This window comes from Nelumbo lutea, chromosome 5 (assembly GCF_056320005.1).
Source record: "Nelumbo lutea isolate HS-2025 chromosome 5, American lotus-T2T, whole genome shotgun sequence".
In the NCBI taxonomy this organism is placed as follows: Eukaryota; Viridiplantae; Streptophyta; class Magnoliopsida; order Proteales; family Nelumbonaceae; genus Nelumbo; species Nelumbo lutea.
Genome location: NC_142688.1, coordinates 76,187,509 through 76,207,729, shown reverse-complemented (window position 1 = coordinate 76,207,729; position 20,221 = coordinate 76,187,509). Strand labels below are relative to the sequence as shown.

At 40.6% G+C, this 20,221-nt stretch overlaps 1 protein-coding gene across 2 annotated transcripts in view; it reads right to left on the bottom strand.

Annotated features, from left to right (window-relative positions):
* Positions 1–20,221, bottom strand: part of MAD1 (mitotic checkpoint family protein) — a 108,613-nt gene that overhangs the window by 21,468 nt on the left and 66,924 nt on the right. For both annotated transcript variants that reach the window (XM_088945326.1, XM_088945327.1), the window contains exons 9-10: positions 13,096–13,200; positions 12,809–13,012 (exon numbers count right to left, since the gene is read on the bottom strand). In XM_088945326.1, coding sequence (XP_088801452.1) covers positions 12,809–13,012; positions 13,096–13,200 — 309 coding nt within the window. The remainder of the gene's footprint in view (positions 1–12,808; positions 13,013–13,095; positions 13,201–20,221) is intronic.

The following is a 20,221-nucleotide window of genomic DNA, read 5'->3' as shown; positions in this document are numbered from 1 at the left end:
ACCAGAGATGCAAATTGCAGATGTATTGATTAAAGGGATGGCAACAACAAAGTTCAGGGACATACTTGGCAAGCTAAACATGATTGATATCCATGCTTAGCTTGAGGGGGAGTGTTAGAATGTTAGAATGAAGTCTCTTTGCATGGGTGTTCGGCTGATAAGAGTTCTTATTAGCCCATACTTAAGTTTAAGTTATCTTGTAACTGGCATGTGTTAATGGGCCTAAGCTTGTTTAATGTTTTAAGTTAACCGGGTGTCCCATCACTAATCAGGGGCATTCCAGTAATTACTTGTATCATTGTACTACATTCAAATATAAATAATAGCATGGTCGACTGGGCAGTTCAGTTCGACATTCACGGCATATCAGTGGTGTTCTTCTCTCCTCTACTTAGAGTACAACTCTCAAGCTCACAAGAACCACTCATCTATTGGTTGTGGAAAGAATCCTTGCTTGAAAAGATGTCCAGGTCATGGCATACTCTTTAAGAACAATGATCATATGAAAATCGAGGTGTATATTGATGTTTATTGGGCCAATGTGTTGGCGTAGCAGGAAACAATATGGTGTTGCTCGTTCAAGTGTTGAGGCAGAGTATAGGTCCATCACTCATGGTGTGGCTGCAGAGTTATGGCTGAGATTTCTTCTTGAGGAAATCAAGCTGCCAATGATATTGCTCACAACCCAATCCAGCATGATAGAACTAAATATATTGAGGTTGACTGCCACTTCATCCAAGAGAAAGTTGCTTCTCAAGATGTCTGCTTGTCATATGTTGCCTCTAATATGCAGCTTCCCGATCTCTTCACCAAAGTCAAATTGGAATCAAATTTGCACAAGTTGGGAATGATCAACATCTATTCCCAACTTCAGGGGGGAGTATAGCGATATAGTGGACCAGACCTGATAATGTTTACTTGTGGTCCCATATATTCAGTTATCTTGTTGCTTTTTTTTTGCTTTCTTCTTGTTTTCTTGTACTGATATAGGCATCAAGGCATTTCTTCTTCCCTCTTCTTCCCTCTTCTCTCTTCTTTTATTTCTGGGTTATTTTCCTTCCTAAAACAGTTTTGCTAACAGCAGTAACTTCAAGTTATAGTAGAGGTGCAACTAGGATCATGTTATCCCAATCCCAAACCCAACTCAAAAAAGTTGTGTTGGTTCTGGTTGAAATTTGGATTAGAGTTAGGGTTGAAAAATATGAAACTAACTTAATTTAGGGTCGGGTTAGGGTTGAGACATTGAGCACCCCAATCCAACCCAAACCCAAAATCTGTTCACATCTTTAAATATAAATATTTTATATGTATGTATATATCAACAATAAATTTAAAGCAAAACATTTCTAGTATAACATTTTTAAAATCAATAAGTTAAAATTTTCAATAGACCATATGTCCATTGAAAACAAGAACTCCTCTCCTACCAATTTAAAATTTTCTAGTGATACATTTTCTTTTTCTTTTTGCATGACTAAGTGACCCTACCTGACCTTGGTTAAGGACCTCAGAGGGTTCCTTGGTCTCACAGGTTACAACCGCTGGTTCATTCAGAGCTACAACCTAACACCAGCTCCACTAACAAGGCTCCTCAAGAAAAATTCTTTTGTATGGTCCAGGGAAGCTGGAAGCCCAGCAAACTTTTGACCTTCTGAATCTTTAACATTGGTGTTACCTGATATCTGTAAGGAGACTTTGAGTGAGTCTGATGCCTCAAATAAATGGGGCATTGTTAATGCAAGAGGGAAGGCCCATAGTGAAGGCATTGTCATCCCAAGCCACGTCAAGGTCTGTGCATGAAGGAATTGATGGTAGTGATTATCAAATTGAAGCTCTTCATGGAACAATAGGTGTTATCTACTCAACAGCAAAAATGGATATCCAAATTGCTAGGTGATTATCAAATTGAATATCAAGCTGGGGCCACTAGTTGTTCTATTGATACCTTGTCCAGACAGCCTGAGTGCAAGCCCATGCAAGTATCTAGACCCATTTTCCCTCTCATCGACAGACTCTGAAGTGAAATGAATTGAATGAAGAGATGAAGGCCGTTAAAAACAAATGGGCCCAGGATCCCAATCAAGTACTTGGTTATGCCGTTATGGTCTCTATTCTATTCTATCATATCAGGGTCACATAGTGATTCCTAGTCATTAGGTAAACGTACAACAGTTTTTTGAACTTTTTCACGCCTTTCCAGATGGGAATACTCAGGAGTCCTAGCATCACAATTTAGGCCTATGTTGTAGCATGCAGTGTCTGTCAACAACAAAAGTCAAAACTCGCCCCCTCCCCTTCTGGTCTTTTAGAACCATTGCCCACCCCCACTCAGGTGTGGGAAGATATATCCACGGATTTTGTCTTCAATTTGACAGTATTGGTGGGAAAATCAGTTATTATGGTCATAGTTGATCAGTTCACCAAATAGAGCCATTTCATAGGCCTTCTGCATCCATATAGCGCAATATTGATGGCTAAAGTCTTTGACAAAGAGGTTGCTTTAATTCACGATAACCCAAGGTCTATTATATCAGACAGATACCCAGTGTTCTTGAGACGCTTCTAGGAAGAATTCTTCTGCCTTCAAGGGTTTTGGCTGAAGAAATAAACTAGTTATCATCCCCAAACAAATGGACAAACCGAAGTAGTCAACCATTGTTTGGAGACCTACCTATGTTGCTTCTCTAATGATCGACCCAAGCAATGGATGAAATGGTGTTGGGCTGAATTGTGGTACAATACCACCTACCATATCCCAGCTGGAATGTCACCCTTTAGAGCCTTGTATGGTACAGATCCACCTCCCATTGTTCCCTATGAGAAGGGGTCCACCACTGTGGCTACATTAGAGGATCACCTCCTACAATGAGATGCTATACTTCAAGAAGTTAAGGCTAATCTCCTACGGGCCCAACTCAAAAGAAGGCCTATGATACCAAGCATCAACAGGTTGTATACCGGGTTAGAGATTTTGTTTTCCTCAAACTCCCACCTTACACAGGTAGACTTATCAGCAGTCCTACATTACCTCCGTTCTTTTATGAGAGGAAAACGATGAATGAACCACTCAAGAAAGAATAAAGCCCAGATTAAGGCCCGTTACCACATATAACATAAAAAATAAAGAAGGATAAACAGCCTATGGTCCATTCGGCCCATCTTCTCTACACTCCCCCCTCAAGATGAGTCAATCATGCCAAGATTGCCAGTATCATGCTGAAGTTAAGCCTTGGGAATGCCCTTGGTGAGGAAATCAGCTAACTGTCCTTTAGAAGTGATGAAAAATAGACACACTTCTCTAGAAGCCACTCTTTCTCGAATGAAATGTTTGTCAACTTCAATATGTTTAGTTTTGTCATTTTGCAATGGATTATGAGCAATGTTGATGGCAGTCTGATTATCACAGTATAACATCATTGGCTTATCATGCTCAATACCCAGTTCCTCTATCAAGGATCTAAGCCACAGTGGTTCAGAAACTCCATGAGCCATGGCTCTATATTCAGCTTCGGCTGAAGATCGAGCAACAATTGATTGTTTCTTGCTTCTCCAAGAGACAATATTACTTGCCACCAAGCTACACTACCCAAAGATAGATCTTTTGTCATGAATGTTTTCGGCCCAATCAACATGTGTAGGTTTCAAGTTTCATATGGCCATGCTGAGTGTTTTTACTGTAGCTACTGTAGCTACAGTAGTCCGAACCAGTAAGGAGAAGAAGAAAGAGAAGAGAAGAAGAAGATGAAAGAACTGTCGAACTTGATAGCTAAACCCTATCAGTCGACCTCTTAATAGCGATTAGGCTTCTAATTAAATGTACAAGGACTAAACTACCCCTACTTAAGTATGGGACAGAGAACCTCTAATAAGACAGCCACATAAGCTCATAACTTAACCAAGGTGAGATGACTAATCTACCCTTATTCGGCTAACTCTAACACTCCCCCTCAAGCTGGAGAATATATATCATATAATCCCAGCTTGTTACATATATAGTTCACTCTCCCTGGGCTTAAGGCTTTTGTAAACAAATCTGCCCACTGGTCACCTGAGCTTACATGTTCTGTGCTTATCTCTCCAGTAAGAACCTTCTCCCTCACAAAGTGGCAATCAATCTCTATGTGCTTTGTTCTCTCATGAAAAACAAGGTTGGATGAGATATGGAATGCAACTTGATTGTCACAGTACAACTTCATAGGTTTATCCATGTGGAACCCGATTTCTTGTAGGAGATTCCTCAACCACACTAATTCACATGTAGTGTGTGCCATGGCTCTATACTCGGCTTCAGCACTGCTTCTAGCCACAACCGTCTGCTTTTTACTCTTCAACGTCACAAGATTTCCTCCAAGAAATGTGTAGTAACCTGTAGTAGATCTTCTATCAGACACAGAGCCCGCCCAATCTGCATCCGTGTACCCAACTACTTCAAGTTTTCCTCCTGGTTTATACAATAGCCCACGGCCTGGAGCTCCCTTCAAATATCTTACAATTCTAAGAACTGCATCCCAGTGAGATATACGAGGGTTCTGCATAAATTGGCTCACCACACTGACTGCAAAGGAGATGTTTGGTCTCGTGATAGTCAAATAGTTCAGCTTCCTCACTAGTCGTCTATACCTTCCAGGATCATCAAATATTTCCCCTGTATTACCGCTCAACTTAACATCTAGTTCCATAGGAGTCTCAGCCGGTTTTGCACCTAACAGTCATGTTTCATCTAGCAGATCAAGAACATATTTTCTTTGGCACAGGTTTACACCTTGTTTTGATCTAGCAACTTCTATACCTAAGAAATACTTCAATGTCCCAAGGTCTTTTGTTTGAAAATGGTTTTGCAGAAAAACCTTTAGTTTATCGGTTCCCAACTTGTCACTATTAGTTATGACAATATCATCCACATAGACCACTAATAAAATCTTTCCGGCTTTTGAATCATAGTTGAACACCGAGTAGTCAACCTGACATTGTTTCATTCCAAAATTCTTCACCACTTCACTAAACTTCCCAAACCAAGCACGAGGCGATTCTTTCAACCCATAAATTGCAATTTTCAATTTGCACACCTTACCATCCTGCCCCTGAGCAACAAACCCAAGTAGTTGCTCCATATATACCTCCTCCATAAGGTCACCATGAAGGAAGGCATTTTTAATGTCAAGTTGAAACAAGGGCCAATCATACATAACTGCCAGGGAAATTAAGACACGGACAGAGCCAATCTTAGCAACTGGAGAGAAGGTTTCCATATAGTCCACCCCATACAATTGTGAATAACCTTTAAAAATAAGTCCGGCCTTCAGACTCTCCACACTACCATCCGACAAGTATTTAACAGTTTACACCCATTTACAACCCACAACATGCTTACCGGGAGAAAGAGTAGTGAGCTCCCACGTTTGAGTGTGTTGAAGGGCAGAGAGTTCCTCCTCCATTGTCTGCCGCCACCCAGGTGAGCTAAGAGCCTCTTGAACATTCTTAGGTATAGAAATAGATGACAACAGTGAAACAAACTGGCGATGTGAAGCGAAAAGGCGAGAGACAAAAACAAAATTGGAAATGGGATGGAGGGTACAAATACACTTACCTTTCCGTAAAGCAATGGGAAGATCAAATCCTGAAGGTTCTAGAACAGGAGCAACAACAGGATCCGCAGACAAGGTAGAAGCTAGAGGAGCCAGTGTCTGCCGATGAGTATACACATGCCGGATCGGTGGTCGTTCAGTAGGGATCTGCACTGGAGGAGGTGAAGGGTCAACCCCAACTAGAACAATCAGAACGAGATCATAGATTGGATCAGGAAGAGGAAGCAAAGGTGGAGACATTGATGCTTCAGGTCCCAAGAAGAAGGGGACAGACTTAAAAAAAGATGACATCAGGACAGACATAGCACTTCCGAGTAATGGGATTGTAACACTTATACCCTTTTTGAGTCCGAGAGTAGCCAAGAAAGACACTTAATAGAGCGTGCATCCAGTTTGTCGATCTCAGGACTCAAATTGTGAACAAAGCACACACAGCCAAAGATGTGGGGTATTAATGGAAAGGGAGACAAGGTGGGGAACAAAATAGAAAAAGGAGACCGACCATGAAGAATGAAGGAGGGCACCCGATTAATAAGGAAACACGTAGTAAGTACAGCATCACTCCAAAATCGTTTAGGAAGACTCATATTATGAAGAATTGATCGAGCAGTTTCAAGGAGATGACGGTTCTTTCGTTCAGCCATCCCATTTTGTTGAGGAGTGGATGCACATGAAATTTGATGAATAATGCCATGTTGTTCTAAATACTATTGAAAGGAAGTAAGAAAGTATTCACGACCGTTATCTGAATGAAGAACTTTGATTGGAACACCAAATTGTGTACGTATTTCAGCATGAAATTTTGAAAAATGGAAGATAATTCACTGCTTTCTTTCATTAAATAAATTCATGTCATCCTTGAACAATCATCAATAAAAGTGACAAAATACTTGTAACCATTATAAGACTATTTTAATCAGACCCCAAACATCTGAATGAACCAAAGCAAAAGGACTCAACATACGACTATCAACTCTAGGACTGAAGGGAACCTGACGATGTTTCCCATACTGCCACAACTCACACTGTAAAGACAACAAATGACTCAAAGACGGAACCAGTATCTTGAGTGCCTTGAGATATGGATGTCCCAATCAACAATGCCACTGTAGAAGAGTGAGTGAAGTCTAAAGTGCAATTAACGATCCACCACCGTCAAGGTAATACAATCCACCAACCTTATGCCCCCCACCAATCTTCTTCCCCGTCTTAATAGAGCAATTAAGAGTCTTGGTTAATTTATTAACAAACATAAGATTGAATGGAAACTTTGGGACATATAGAGCAAATGATAAAGAAAGAGAAGTCGTGTCAACATTACCAACACCACAGATGGGAGAAGGGGAACCGTTGGCAAGGGTAACAGTTTGAGATGTGGATGTTTTAGAGAGGGAAGAGAACACACCTGGCCGGTCATGTGATCAGAGGCTCTAGAGTCAATAATCCAAGGAGAGGGTTTGGATGCCAGACAATCTATACCTAAGTGGGCAAGGGTGGTTGTAGTATGCTACGAAGTAGCCTAGAGGAACCTCTCATACTCATCGCGCGGTACACTCACCATCTCCTTCCCGGAAACAGATGTAGATGTAGAAGGTGTTAGATCTGCCTGTTGATTATCACTGACATCAACCCCACCATCTACTGCATGATTAGCCCATGTATAAGGAGGGCCATGGAGATCATAACAGAAATTCATCGAAAGTCCGTCCCTGCCACAATGGGTACACTTCCTTGTAGAGTTACTTTTTCCTTACCACGGCCTCCCCCTGAGTCACAACCACCACCACGACCTCCTCGGGAGGCATGTCCTCCCCCTCTAGTACCACGTCCACCTCCTATGTCTATCACAAATGTTGATCTGTCAGACTGTTTGGGATTCTCTATAGATCCCAAAGAAATCCTACAAAGTCGTGCAAAAACTTCCTCAAGTGTAGGAAGAGTAGAGCCTTCCAATATTTGGGCCCTAACTGGTTCATATTTTGATTTCAACCCGACTAAGAACCTAGTGGCATCTAGTTGTTCCCTTTGTTGTTGCTGAACCTTAACATCTGGAGTGAGGGGATGATAGACATTGAGTTCATTTCTGAGGTTCTTCATATTGGCATAGTACTCTTCTGGGTTTTATTCCCTTGCTACAGATCAAAATACTCCTGATAGAGCTTATATACCCTTGTAGTATTATCCTGCCCAGAATAAAGCTTCTTGGCATGTTCCCATATGTCCTTAGTTGTATCTAAGAACATAAAGTTGGTACTTATTTTGGGTTCCATACTATTCCATAACCATGTCATGATTTGGGCATCTTCCTGTTCCTAATCATCAAACCCTATAGAATCAGCTGATGGTTTATCTTCCTTCACGTGTTTCACTTTCCTCTTTGCCTTGAGAAAAACTTCCATTGACTTGGCCCATGGCACATAATTCTCACCATTAAGTTTAATGGAGGTCCTCTGCACACCCAAATAATCGGAGGGGATCATCACACTCGGTTTCTAATCACGAGAACCATCTCCCTTTGCTGCCATTATGTCTCCCCCACTGCTATCTCTAATGCAGAACTCTGAGTCACCAACCAAATACTACAGCAGCCAAGGCAACACTACAACAGTCTCTAAACTCAGGTGATAGGTTCACAACAAGTCACAATCAGTCACCACTGTGCACAAACTACCATCCAAATTAAGAACAAAAGGTAAACCAACATTCAAGCAACACCAACAAGGCAGAAAATTGATGTAGGCAATTCGGCCATTCTTTCCAGCCCAAAAAATAAAAAATAAAACAACTTTTGTTCTTGCTCACACCACTACTGATTACACAAAGCCATAAATCACCACTACAGTAATTCAACAATTTACTAACCACATACAAGCACTCTTGAGGCTGCTCAATGGGTGAGCATCAAAAGCATCACCACACAACCATCTCTGTCCCACATGGTACAGGTCTGTCTGACCCTTTTTTTCTAAAGGTCACTACCAGTCCAAAGACATCAACTACAACCACTACAGTAACCCCTACACCATTCGGTCACTGTAAACACAACCTGTTCTTGGGCCTTTTGCCAAGAACCAAGGCTACAAACAACCTAGTTCTTTAAGATCTGATCAGTCTGAGCAGATTTTTTAGGGTTTTCCAACCCAAAAACACCAACACAAAAAAAAAAGGATAACCAACTTTGATGGAGAGCTCCAGTCGACCATCCACTTATTTCTGGAGCTATTCTCTTGAAAGGCAATCAAGTTTTGAGCAAAGAAAGAGAGGCCGAAGTGTTCTCAGACCTAGGTCGAGTCTATGTTCTCCATTTGCAATCCAGAGAGAAGAAAAAGAAGTCACAAACAAAAAGGAGAAGCAGTCACGAGCAGAGATTTAAAGAGCAACGTCCTACTCTGATACCATGTTATCTCAGTGGCTTCAGTAGTTCAAACTAGAGGAAGAAGAAGAAGAAAAAGAAGAAGAGGAACAGTCGAATCTAATAGCATAAACCCTACCAGTCGACCCTAAAATGAAATAGCCTCTAATTAGTTGTACAAAGACTAAACTGCCCCCACTTAAGAATGGAACAGGAAGTCTCTATTAAAACTGCCACAAAAGCACATAACTTAATAGAAATAATGACTAATCTACCCTTATTCGGCTAGCTCTAACACTTCCCAACCTATGAGAACTAAAGTAGAAGCACTTAATAAAAATAATACCTAGGATATTGTCGATTTTCCTCATGGGAAGGAACCAGTGGGATGTAAGTGGGTGTTCACCATCAAGTGTCATGTTAATGGCACCATTGAGAGGTGTAGGGCTCGACTAGTAGCCAAGGGGTATACTCAGGTGTATGGAGTTGATTATATAGACCTTCTCACCAAGATGGGCTCAAATTGGGCCCTAACATCTCCCCCCTCCTCAAGATGGACTTCATCCCCGAGGGCAAGCCAGGGATAGTCTGGGTTAGAACTAGACAAGACTTCCCAAGCAATGTACTAAATGGTTTGCACCCCGAGGCATATGCCAAAGCGTTGATGCCTCCAAAGCACTTGCCCCATACGCCTTTTGCATAAGGCATGCTAGAGATGTACACCTTATTCACTCATGCAAGCCTCATACAAAAATGATAGAAAGAAGGAAAAGAAAGGGAAGGGAAGGAAAATAAAAAGAAAGAAAAAAAGAAAGGAAAAATAGAGAAAAGAAAGAAAAGGAAAGAAGAGGGAAGGGAAGGAAAGGGTAAGAGAAAGAAAGTTTGGGTTAGGAGCGGAGCTTCAACTTTGTTCGCTTCAATAAGATCCCAACTTTCAACTAGTGTTATGCATCTACATTCTCCTTAATACAAGACATCCATCATAAAAAAGAAAAGAAAAAAAAAAAAAAGGATGAGATCCCCCTTCCTCCTCCCCCTCCTTCCTCTTGTTCTTCCTCCTCATCCCCCTCTTGTTAAGGAGGTGTACATGAGGCTCACACCGCTTATGTTCTAAAACACACCTCACACCTCTAGGTAATGGAACACATCACGGAACACCTCTGCAATTTAAAACATTGCTCCCAAGTGGCAACTTCAATGGGTAAGCCTAACCAAACCAAAGCTTACAAGAAAACTATTCTTCCAATTTTGACCCATTCATAATCAATGATCCGTTCTAGCAGTAGGTCAAGTTTAGCATCTTCTTTCAGGTCCGATAAAGTGGGGCAACAAACAACTTAACTCCCTAATTGCTTTTTCAACAAGGAAATGTAAAACATAGGATGTAGTTGTGTAGATTCAGGCTGGTTCAGGCGACATGCCATGAGGCTCACCCTCACTACGATCTTCAAAAGGCCACAAAGCTTGGGTAAGAGGTAATATCGAATGTGCTTGGCTATGGAAGCTTGTTGGTGAGGATGCAGTTTGAGATAAGTAGGTCCTTGAAGTTGAACTCTACTAATCTGTGCTTCTTGTCATACTGATGTTTCATTTGCTGTTGAGATTTGAGCAAGTTATGCTTGAGAGTCTACAAGACCTCATCTTTGTCGAACAGGTAGGAACCAGCAACTGCCACCAAGGATGAATCCTTCTGTAGGGAACTATAGAGGGTGGAGGTCTTCAACAAAAAAGCTTGGAAGGGAGTCATACTCTTTTTTCTCTTTTGATAAATAATATATAACATTTCATTAATATCAAGAGGCAATTACTGACCCTTGGGAAGACGCGAGGTGCCGCCTCTCCAAGACATGGAACCCAAAAAAACATAAACCAAAAGAACTATAACAATGAATACATGAGTACTACTATAAAATTACAATTTAGCCCAAAATAGTGTTTCCCTCTTTGTCCCTTGTTTTGCCAAAGTACCACAAGGGCATTCGTTGATCTCCCCATCCATTGCACTATAACAATCATGTTTCCTGTCAGCTATTTATATATCTTGAGCTCATTCTTGTAGATCCAAGCTGTGAAGATATATCTTGATGTACATTATTAGTATAGCCCTTATTGTACAGAATAGTATTCTTATTATTTTACTTGTTCTTTTTATCTTTCAGCCCTATAAGGGTATTCTTGTAACTGTACATATCTTTTATATCTTCAATATAAAAGAGGTTCTTTGGGTTGGGGGTCGACCATTCTTGACACCCTTAATTCTGTTCTCGCTCTTGTTCTCAGTTCGGTTCACATGGTACCAGAGCAGGTTGCTCCTTGATCCGTTTCTCTCTGATCCACTTGGTTTTCTTAATCCGTTGAGAACTCGTAACACTGCCGATTGGTTCTGGACTGTCTTGATCTTTCCAGTAACCATTTTTCTGCACTCTGCGCGTCTAGCAAAAGAGATTTCATTGGATCTCTCTCGTTTGACATCCATTTGCAGTAAGATTTGAAAGGAGTTGTCGCATAGCCCTTCTCAGCATACTCTGAAATTTTCATTGAGATCTATGAAGTTTTGAGAGAGATATGTACTTCTCTTCTGGGCAGCTGCGTCCAGACTTTCCTTTTCTGGATTGTGTATCCAGTTTTCTTCAATTGCTAGATCTTGGACCATCTCTAGTGATAAGTGGATCAACCATAACTGTAATCACTACCTTACCGCTTGAAACAGTAAATGCAAATATGAAACGAGCAATGTTTTAAAAATCATAATCTTATCATAAATCATAAAGGGGCTGAATGAAGTCACATCGTAAATCATAAGATTTTCTTCTGATTTTTCTAAAAGTGGTCAAAAACCTTTATAAAATACTTGAACATCTAAAAAAATAGAAGAAAAATGATTTCGTATAACTTTTGTACCCGAGCAACAGTCATAGTTTAACAGATCCTGTGGTATAATTAAGCACCACTTTTCTTTGGTAATCCTCATCCTCAAGACTTTTAAAGCAAAAATCAAGCATGCATCATAAACAATATTATGATAAATCTCTAGTTTCTATTGTTTCAATTATTAAAATCAAGCATGCATCATAAACAATATTAAAATAAGAAACTACTAGGTTGCATAGAACCTAGCAGTTTCAAGAACAAAATAATTCAAATTTCAAACTACACACATTAGTACAATAGTGAAACACTACAAATAAACATTATATACAATTAAAAAAATTAAATTCTCAAGTCTAAACTAAGATATGATCATTCATATACACATTTTATTTTTATTTTTTTGTAATAAATAAAAAAGAAAACGTATTAATAGAAAATGTATAGCTAAAATTACACATTTTAATTTTAAAGTCCAAGGAAAGTAAAATTTCATGTCTAAATACACATGAGGTATTCTGTTTTCATGGAAAAAGAATACAAAGAAAAATCTTTATGACTAGAGGGAAGATATCAGATACTGCAGATATGACAAAGAAAAATCTTTGACTTATAAATTTCTAACTGATTTTAAAATTTAAATATGCAATAATTTAGCAGCCCAATATCATTAACCATCCAAAATTAAAAGAAATATTTTAACTGTGGCCTAGGTAAAGCCAAGTAATTGATTATCACATATCAGGCCCAGACAGTTGAAAATACCCAGGCAATCTCAGGGACTTTTACCAGACACTGCCATGCAGAGTGACTAAAGGCCTGCATCCTCATTATGAAATATTATGTTACAAACAATCTTTTGCCAACTTAGATTGCCTTTCATCTCAAATGGCTCAAAGCAGGAGCCAAATCAGCATTGCAATTCATAGCAACATCACCCCACCTCAGATTAGCTTTCAAGATGCCCTAATATGTTGAAATTACTTTAGATTTGATAACTCACCTTGGATTCGAGTAAAGAAATTTCAGAGCGAAGTCTATCGCCCTCCCTCTCTAATGACTTGATTCTCCTTGCTTCATTATTCAGCTTCTCAGTGAGTAACTTTATTTCATCATGCTGATGATTAATGACTTCTTTTTGTTCATTTAAACTGCTCTCCAATTCTTTAATGGAAGATTCCTTTTTAGAAAGTAATGATTCTAGCTCCTGTGTTTCCAAAAGTACAAGTAAAACTATCAGGAGAAAAAGCATGAAGAAAAAATACAATAAAGAAAATATACTACTATGACCTGGATAACGGTTTCACTGGTCATTTCACTCTCTGCTTCAACATTTTTCTTCATTGCAACGACTTCCTTTTTTAATCTATCTCTTTCTTCACTAACAAAAGAAAGCTGTAATAAACAATGCAAAGCTATTAAAAAATGAAAAGAAAAATGCCAAGTTAAAAAAGATCCCACACACATAAAGAAACAATTTAAGTACACAGTACCTTAAACATAGCCATTACTCAATCAAATAAAAAGAAACACCACACATAAACAGCAACATACAGCACTAACCCTCAACAAGAAGGCTAGAAAACAACAGTTTCTATAAACTGAGGTTTGTCAAAATGCAATATAGAGGGTGGAACACAGTCCAGGATGCTCCCAAGGCGGAGGGGGCAAAAGGCAGGTCATGAAAGTGGTTACAAGAATCTTCTCGGTAAATCTCAAAGAATGAAATAAAAGGAAAGAGCAAGGCTTCAATAATTTGGCTGAAACTAGATGGAATACACTTTTAGTACTTAAATACTGTAAACGCCCAGCTCAATCCAGGCTGATCAAAACAAATACATATATTAGGCACTAAAGAGTCTTGGTGAAAGATGAGGAAATCAAACAAAAGAGGAAAACTACTTTGAAAATTATTAAATGAACAGCAGATAGAGGGTGCTAATAGAGAGGAATCTAATTATACTAGTAGTGTTAAAAATAGCCCATACCTTCATAGAGTTAGACTTTCTGAAGTAAAAGAGGCACTAGAGAACATGAAGAAGGGAAATGCATTAGGACCGGATGGTATTCCAATGAAATGTGGAAACGTATGGGAGAGGTAAGCTTGCTATTTGGGCAGATGTTATGGCTAACTAAGCCACTTAATAAGATGGTGAAACAAAAGAAGATTCTTGATGATTGGAGAAACAGTAGTATAGTGCCTATATTTAAGAACAAAGGTGAAATAAAAAGGTGTAATAACTACTGAGGGGTTAAACTCATGAGCCACACTATGAGCCTCTGAGAGAGAATAAGTGAACAAAGATTATGATTTGAAACAAGTGTATCAAAGAACCAATTTAACTTTATGCCAGGGAGATGAACCATGGAAGAAAGATCTTCATATTCATTGATCTAAAAAAGGCATATGATAGAGTTCCTTGAGAGATAATATGATGGGTCTTATAAAAGAAGGGAATTCAAAATCGGTATATAAACCAAATTAAGGATATGTACTAGGTGGTAACAACCAATGCGAGACGCTTCATAGTTTACAGTTATGATGGGTCTTCACCAGGGTTCAGCACTTAGCCCTTGTCTTTCTACACTGATAATAGATGCATTGACTAGGCATGTTCAAGAGGAAGTTCCATGGTGCATGTTGCGGATGACATTGTTTTAATTGATAAAATTAATGAACGATTAAATGCAAAATTAATGCTTCGAGCTAGATTGAAAGATCTCCAATAACAATTTGAAGGATTGAAAGATATCCAATGGTGACTCCAAGAAAAGAGATGGCACAATGACTGCTAGCTATTAGATCCAAAACTTTCGAGCAAGGGTTAAACTCCAATAGGCGATTCAAAGAGATAGTGGTAATGGAATAAGGAAGAGGAGCTTGGACATGATTTAGCTAAAAACATAGGAGGTGATTTGATTGGTGGATGTCCTTAGAAGGTAGTAGAAGTTCAAGAAAGGAAAAAGAACACAAAAAACGAGCAAAAAGTGGTAGGGTGAGACTTGTCCAAGTCAACAAAAACAGATGGGGGAGATTTAACAGGGTAAGGCATTGGGAAGGAACAAATGGGTTGCATAAAATCTGCACCCTAGAAAGAAGACAACAAAACTGGATGAAAGTCCTTTCTACAAACATAGATGAGTTTATTACCCCCTCCCCCAGGAGAGCAAACACTTCAGTTCCTTCGCCTAAATTTTTCCACAATTGGAGAAAAAGAGTATACTCAATAAAGTGGTGGCGACGGGAAGTTCAACACACATTATTAATGTTCACAAGACCAGCCCATTTGAAAAATGGGAAAACTGCCTTCATTTACACTAAGAAAAAAGACTTGACTTGGAGGGAAATGGAGTTGGGGCTAACTACAAATTGTCATGCCCCTGAGCTGTTGTAACTAACTCCTTTCAATTCAAACAAAGTAGTGGGCTTTGCCTCTTGGTCACAACTTGGACAAGGCTAGAAATAGTTTTCATATTTGGAAAATGGGCATCGGTCTCTCGATGGTGGCCCATGGTGAGTGTTAGCGTAGGGGTATTTCTGTCTTTATACCTTGATTGATGTTGCTGATCTGTAATGTTGTGTTGAAACATGTGCTCTTAACTTAAGTAAGGGCACATAGATCTTTTCAGTTATGTTTTAATAATAATATAAAAACTTATTGGCCGACAGGGAGAAGTCATGTTGACTCTTTCAGTTCGAACCAGAATTCTCTCTTCTCTCTTTCTCTCTTTCTCTCTTTCTTTATCACTCTTTCTTCTTCTACATAACTGAACTCAGTCAGGCCGAACTCTAAGGCAGACCTGATATTTAACATGGTATCAGAGCTAGGTTAAATCTGCATAGATTTCTGCTTGCCTAGGGTTCATTCTCTGCGCACCCTATCTAGGGTTTCCCTCTTTTTTTTTTGTGTTCAATTGGAGATAAGGGAAAGGGCTGAAAAGGAGTGATCGCCCTCTTCCCTTGGGGGTCTCTATGCCTCCATTCAGGTCGTATGTGGTCGGTTGCTGTGATTTCTGAGATCGCCCTCTCCTAATAGAGGAAGAAAAGAGGGCCGAATTGTGTGTGGCTGTTGTGTGTGAAGCGGCTGCTGTGTGTGGACTGCTCTCCTGTTCACATGGGTGTAACTTCAGCGATAAGGTAAGAGATTTCAGTGCATGATATCTGTTATGGATTAAATAGGATGTGTGTTTCAGACCATTTGCTAGGGTTATGGCCAGTAAGAACTAGGGTTTATGCTGGTTTCTTTGTGCATTTTGAAGGAAGAGATATGATCATATAGTGGTGAGATTTCAGGTAGTTGTAGGAGTAGGGTTTGTGGTGTGAGCACAATTTTCAGCAACAACAAGGGCTGAAATCAGTGTGACAGGTGTGATTTAGGGTTTGTGGTGTAAAAAGCACACATTCCAGCAACAATTAGTGCTGCAATCAGTGTAACAGGTGTGACCTAGTAGTGTGTAGTGTGCCGATCTCAGTGATAATAAAATTCAGCAAATGTGCAGAATTGGTGATAACATAGAGGGAGACAGTAATGATTATAAACCTAGTGTGATGGTGCCTACAGACTACCTAAATGTTCAGATGACCTCCATTAAGTTAAAGGGAGAGAACTATGTGCCTTGGGCAAAATCCGTTGAAGTCTTTGTAAAGGCAAAGAAAAGGTAAAACATATCAGAGAAGAGAAACCCCCCTCTGACTCTCATGAGTACGAAGATTGGGAGCAAGAGGACGCTCAGATCATCACATGGTTGTGGAAGAGTATGGAGCCCAGGATTAGTGTGAACTTCAAGTTCCTTGATACTGCCAAAGATGTGTGGGACCATGCGAAGAAATTGTATTCGGGGCAGGACAATACAACCAGAGTTTATCAACTTTATCAAGGGTACTTTAACCTGCAACAGGGCAATCAGAGTCTTGAGGAGTACTATGCCAACATGAGGAACATACGTAATGAGTTGAATGTCTATCATCCTCTCACTTCTGATGTCAAGATTCAGGAACAATAGAGAGAGCAGCTTGATGTGACTAGATCTTTGGTGGGACTAAAGTCTGAATATGAACCAGTACGGGCTCAGATATTAGGAGGATCAGCTCTTCCCTCCCTAGAAGAGGTATTTGCTTGACTTCGAAGGATTTCTATCGGATCTAATGAGAACTCTAATATCTCAAATAGATCTGCCTTTGCTGCATCAAGAGGCCGTGGTGGTAGAGGTGGAGCTCAGGGAGCTCAATCTGGCGGTGGTGTTGGTAGTGGTTCCGCATATGGCCGAACTGGCAATTGTGGGTCTACTTATAATCGTGATGGTGGTCGTACTGGGAGCAGAGATTCAGGGGGAGCCCGTGGTAGAGGACGTAGCTCAGGCCCGAGAAAGTGCACTCATTGTGGTATGGATGGACACACCGTCAACAATTGTTATGATTTACATGGTCCTCCCTCAACCTGGGCCAATCATGCCGCGACCGGTGCCTCAAGTTCCAGCTTTAGACAAGAGAATCATTCATCTAACCAGTTGCCTCCTACATCCACAGATGGTCCCATGAAGGAAATGGTGAGTGTTCTCCGTGATGAATATGAGAGGTTTATCCAATCACAGCAGAACACGGCGACTTTTGCTCACTCAGATATGGCATGTCTGGCATCTACACCCAAACCCTGGATCATTGACTCTGGAGCCTCCGATCGCATGACCGGAACTCCAAGTGTGTATTCCTCCTTATCTCTTTGCTGAACATCACAATCCGTCACCCTTGCTAATGGTTCCACATCCTCAATTTGTGGTGTTGGTAATGTTGACCTAGATTCTGTATCCCTCTCATCAGTTCTGTATGTTCCTAAATTGCCTTTTAACCTTATGTCTGTTAGTAAGCTGACCAAATCACTTAACTGCTCTATTACCTTTTATCCTTCTATGTGTGTCTTTCAAGATCTCAAGACGGGGATGAAGATTGGTGGAGGGCATGAAGCAGGTGGACTGTATTATTTTGACGGTGGTGGTGGTACAACTTCAACAGCTCTCCAGTCATCTCTTTCTCCTCTCCAGAGGCACTGCCGATTTGGTCATCCGTCGCTCAAAGTCTTGAAGTCCTTGGTTCCGTCCTTGAGTCAGCTTTCTATTTTGGATTGTGAGTCGTGTCAGTTTGGGAAACACCACCCTTTAGTTCTAGGGTTGATAACCGTGTGTCGAGTCCTTTTTCTTTAGTTCATTCAGATGTTTGGGGTCCTTATAAAGTAATGTCATATAATGGATAAAGATATTTTGTCATTTTTGTGGATGATTTTTCAAGGATGACGTGGCTCTATTTAATGAAAAAAGAAGTGAATTGTTTACTATTTTTCAAAAATTTTATGCTGAAATTCATAACCAATTTGGTACCCACATCAAAGTTTTTCATTCTGATAATGGCCGCGAATATTTATCCTCATCATTTCAGGAATACTTGGACCAACACGGCTTTATACATCAAACCTCGTGTACCTACACCCCACAACAAAACTGGGTGGCTGAGAGAAAGAATCGCCATCTCCTTGAAACAGCAAGATCCCTAATGCATCACATGCATGTTCCCAAACCTTCTTGGAGTGATGCAGTGCTTACCTCTTGTTTTCTGATTAATCGGATGCCCACGTTCATCCTTGATGGTCAGTCTCCGTTTCTGGTCTTGTTTCCCTCTTTGTCTCCGTTCCCTCTTATGCCGAGTGTTTTTGGGTGTGTCTGTTTTGTCCATAATTTGGGTCCTGGGAACGACAAGTTTGATGCCCGTTCTCTCAAGTGCATCTTCCTTGGCTATTCTCGAACCCAGAAAGGGTATAGGTGTTAGCATCCTGGGTCTCGACGGTCTTTTGTGTGTGCTGATGTCAGTCTCTTTGAGTCTACTCCGTTATTTTTGGGGTCTGGTGATGCTTCTTCCTCCTCATCACCTCCTCCTCTTCCACTTCCCGTTGTCGATCCTCCTCCCTTTGTTCCAATTGTGACCAAATCCTTGCCTCCGGTGCCACCACCTGTTGAACGCCCACCTATCCGTCATGTTTATACACATCACCCACGTGCACCAGCTACTACTCCTCCGACTACATCTCCGTCGACGGATACGGCACCAGACCCCCACTTAGCCTCTGAGATTGATCTACCCATTGCTTTGCGGAAAGGTAAACGTACTTGCACCCTTCACCCCATTTCTAATTATGTTTCTCTTACTCACCTTTCCGCTTCCCATCGCCAGTTTGTTACCTTGTTATCATCAGTTATTGTTCCTGAAGATGTCGAAAAAGCTCTTGCCTCTCTAGGGTGATGTCGTGCCATGGAAGAACTCTCAACCCTTTATCATAATCAGACTTGGAACCTCGTTGCTCTTCCTCCTAGGAAGCAAGCTGTTGGTTGTAAGTGGGTTTATACGGTTAAGTATCTGCCTGATGGTAGTGTTGAACGCCTGAAAGCGCGATTAGTTGCAAAAGGGTACTCCCAAACCTATGGCATTGACTACACAGAGACCTTCTCACCGGTTGCTAAGATAGGGTCAGTTCGTGTTGTGATCTCTCTTACAGCCATGTATGAGTGGCCACTATATCAGCTTGATATCAAGAATGCCTTTTTGCATGGTGACTTAGTCGAGGATGTCTACATGGAGCAACATCCAGGGTTTGTTGCTCAGGGGGAGGATGGTAAGGTGTGCAAACTAAGGAAGGCTATATATGGGCTTAAACAGTCTCCTCGAGCATGGTTTGGTAGGTTCAATGAGGTGGTAAAGAAGTTTGGCATGAAACAGTGCAAAGTTGACCATTCTGTATTTAGTCATGACTCTCTGGGAGGAAAAATACTATTGGTGGTGTATGTAGATGATATTGTTATTATTGGGAATGATAACATTGGTATTGATAGGCTGAAGACTTATCTGCAGGATCACTTTCAGACAAAGGATCTGGGAAAACTGAAATACTTCTTGGGGATAGAGGTAGCGAGATCCAAGTATGGGATTAACCTGTGCCAGAGAAAATATGTGCTTGATTTGCTGGAAGAAACAGGCTTGTTGGGTGCCAAACCAGCTGAAATACCCATGGACACAAATACCAAGCTAAGCAGTGATATGGGTGAAGTGTTTGAAGACCTTGGCAGATACCGACGACTTGTGGGCAAACTAAACTACCTAACCATTACCAAACCAGACATCTCATTTGCAGTTGTGTGGTAAGCCAGTTCATGCAAAAACCTCTGATTCCTCATTGGAATGCGGTTCTGAGAATTGTGAAGTATCTAAAAGGGGCCCCAGATCGCAGGCTGATATACAAGAGTGGGGGAAAACTTGAAATAGAAGGGTATTCTGATGCTGATCGGGTCGGTTCTATGACTGATAGGCTACTACAGGCTATTGCACGCTTCTGGGAGGTAACCTGGTGACATGGAAAAGTAAGAAGCAGACGAT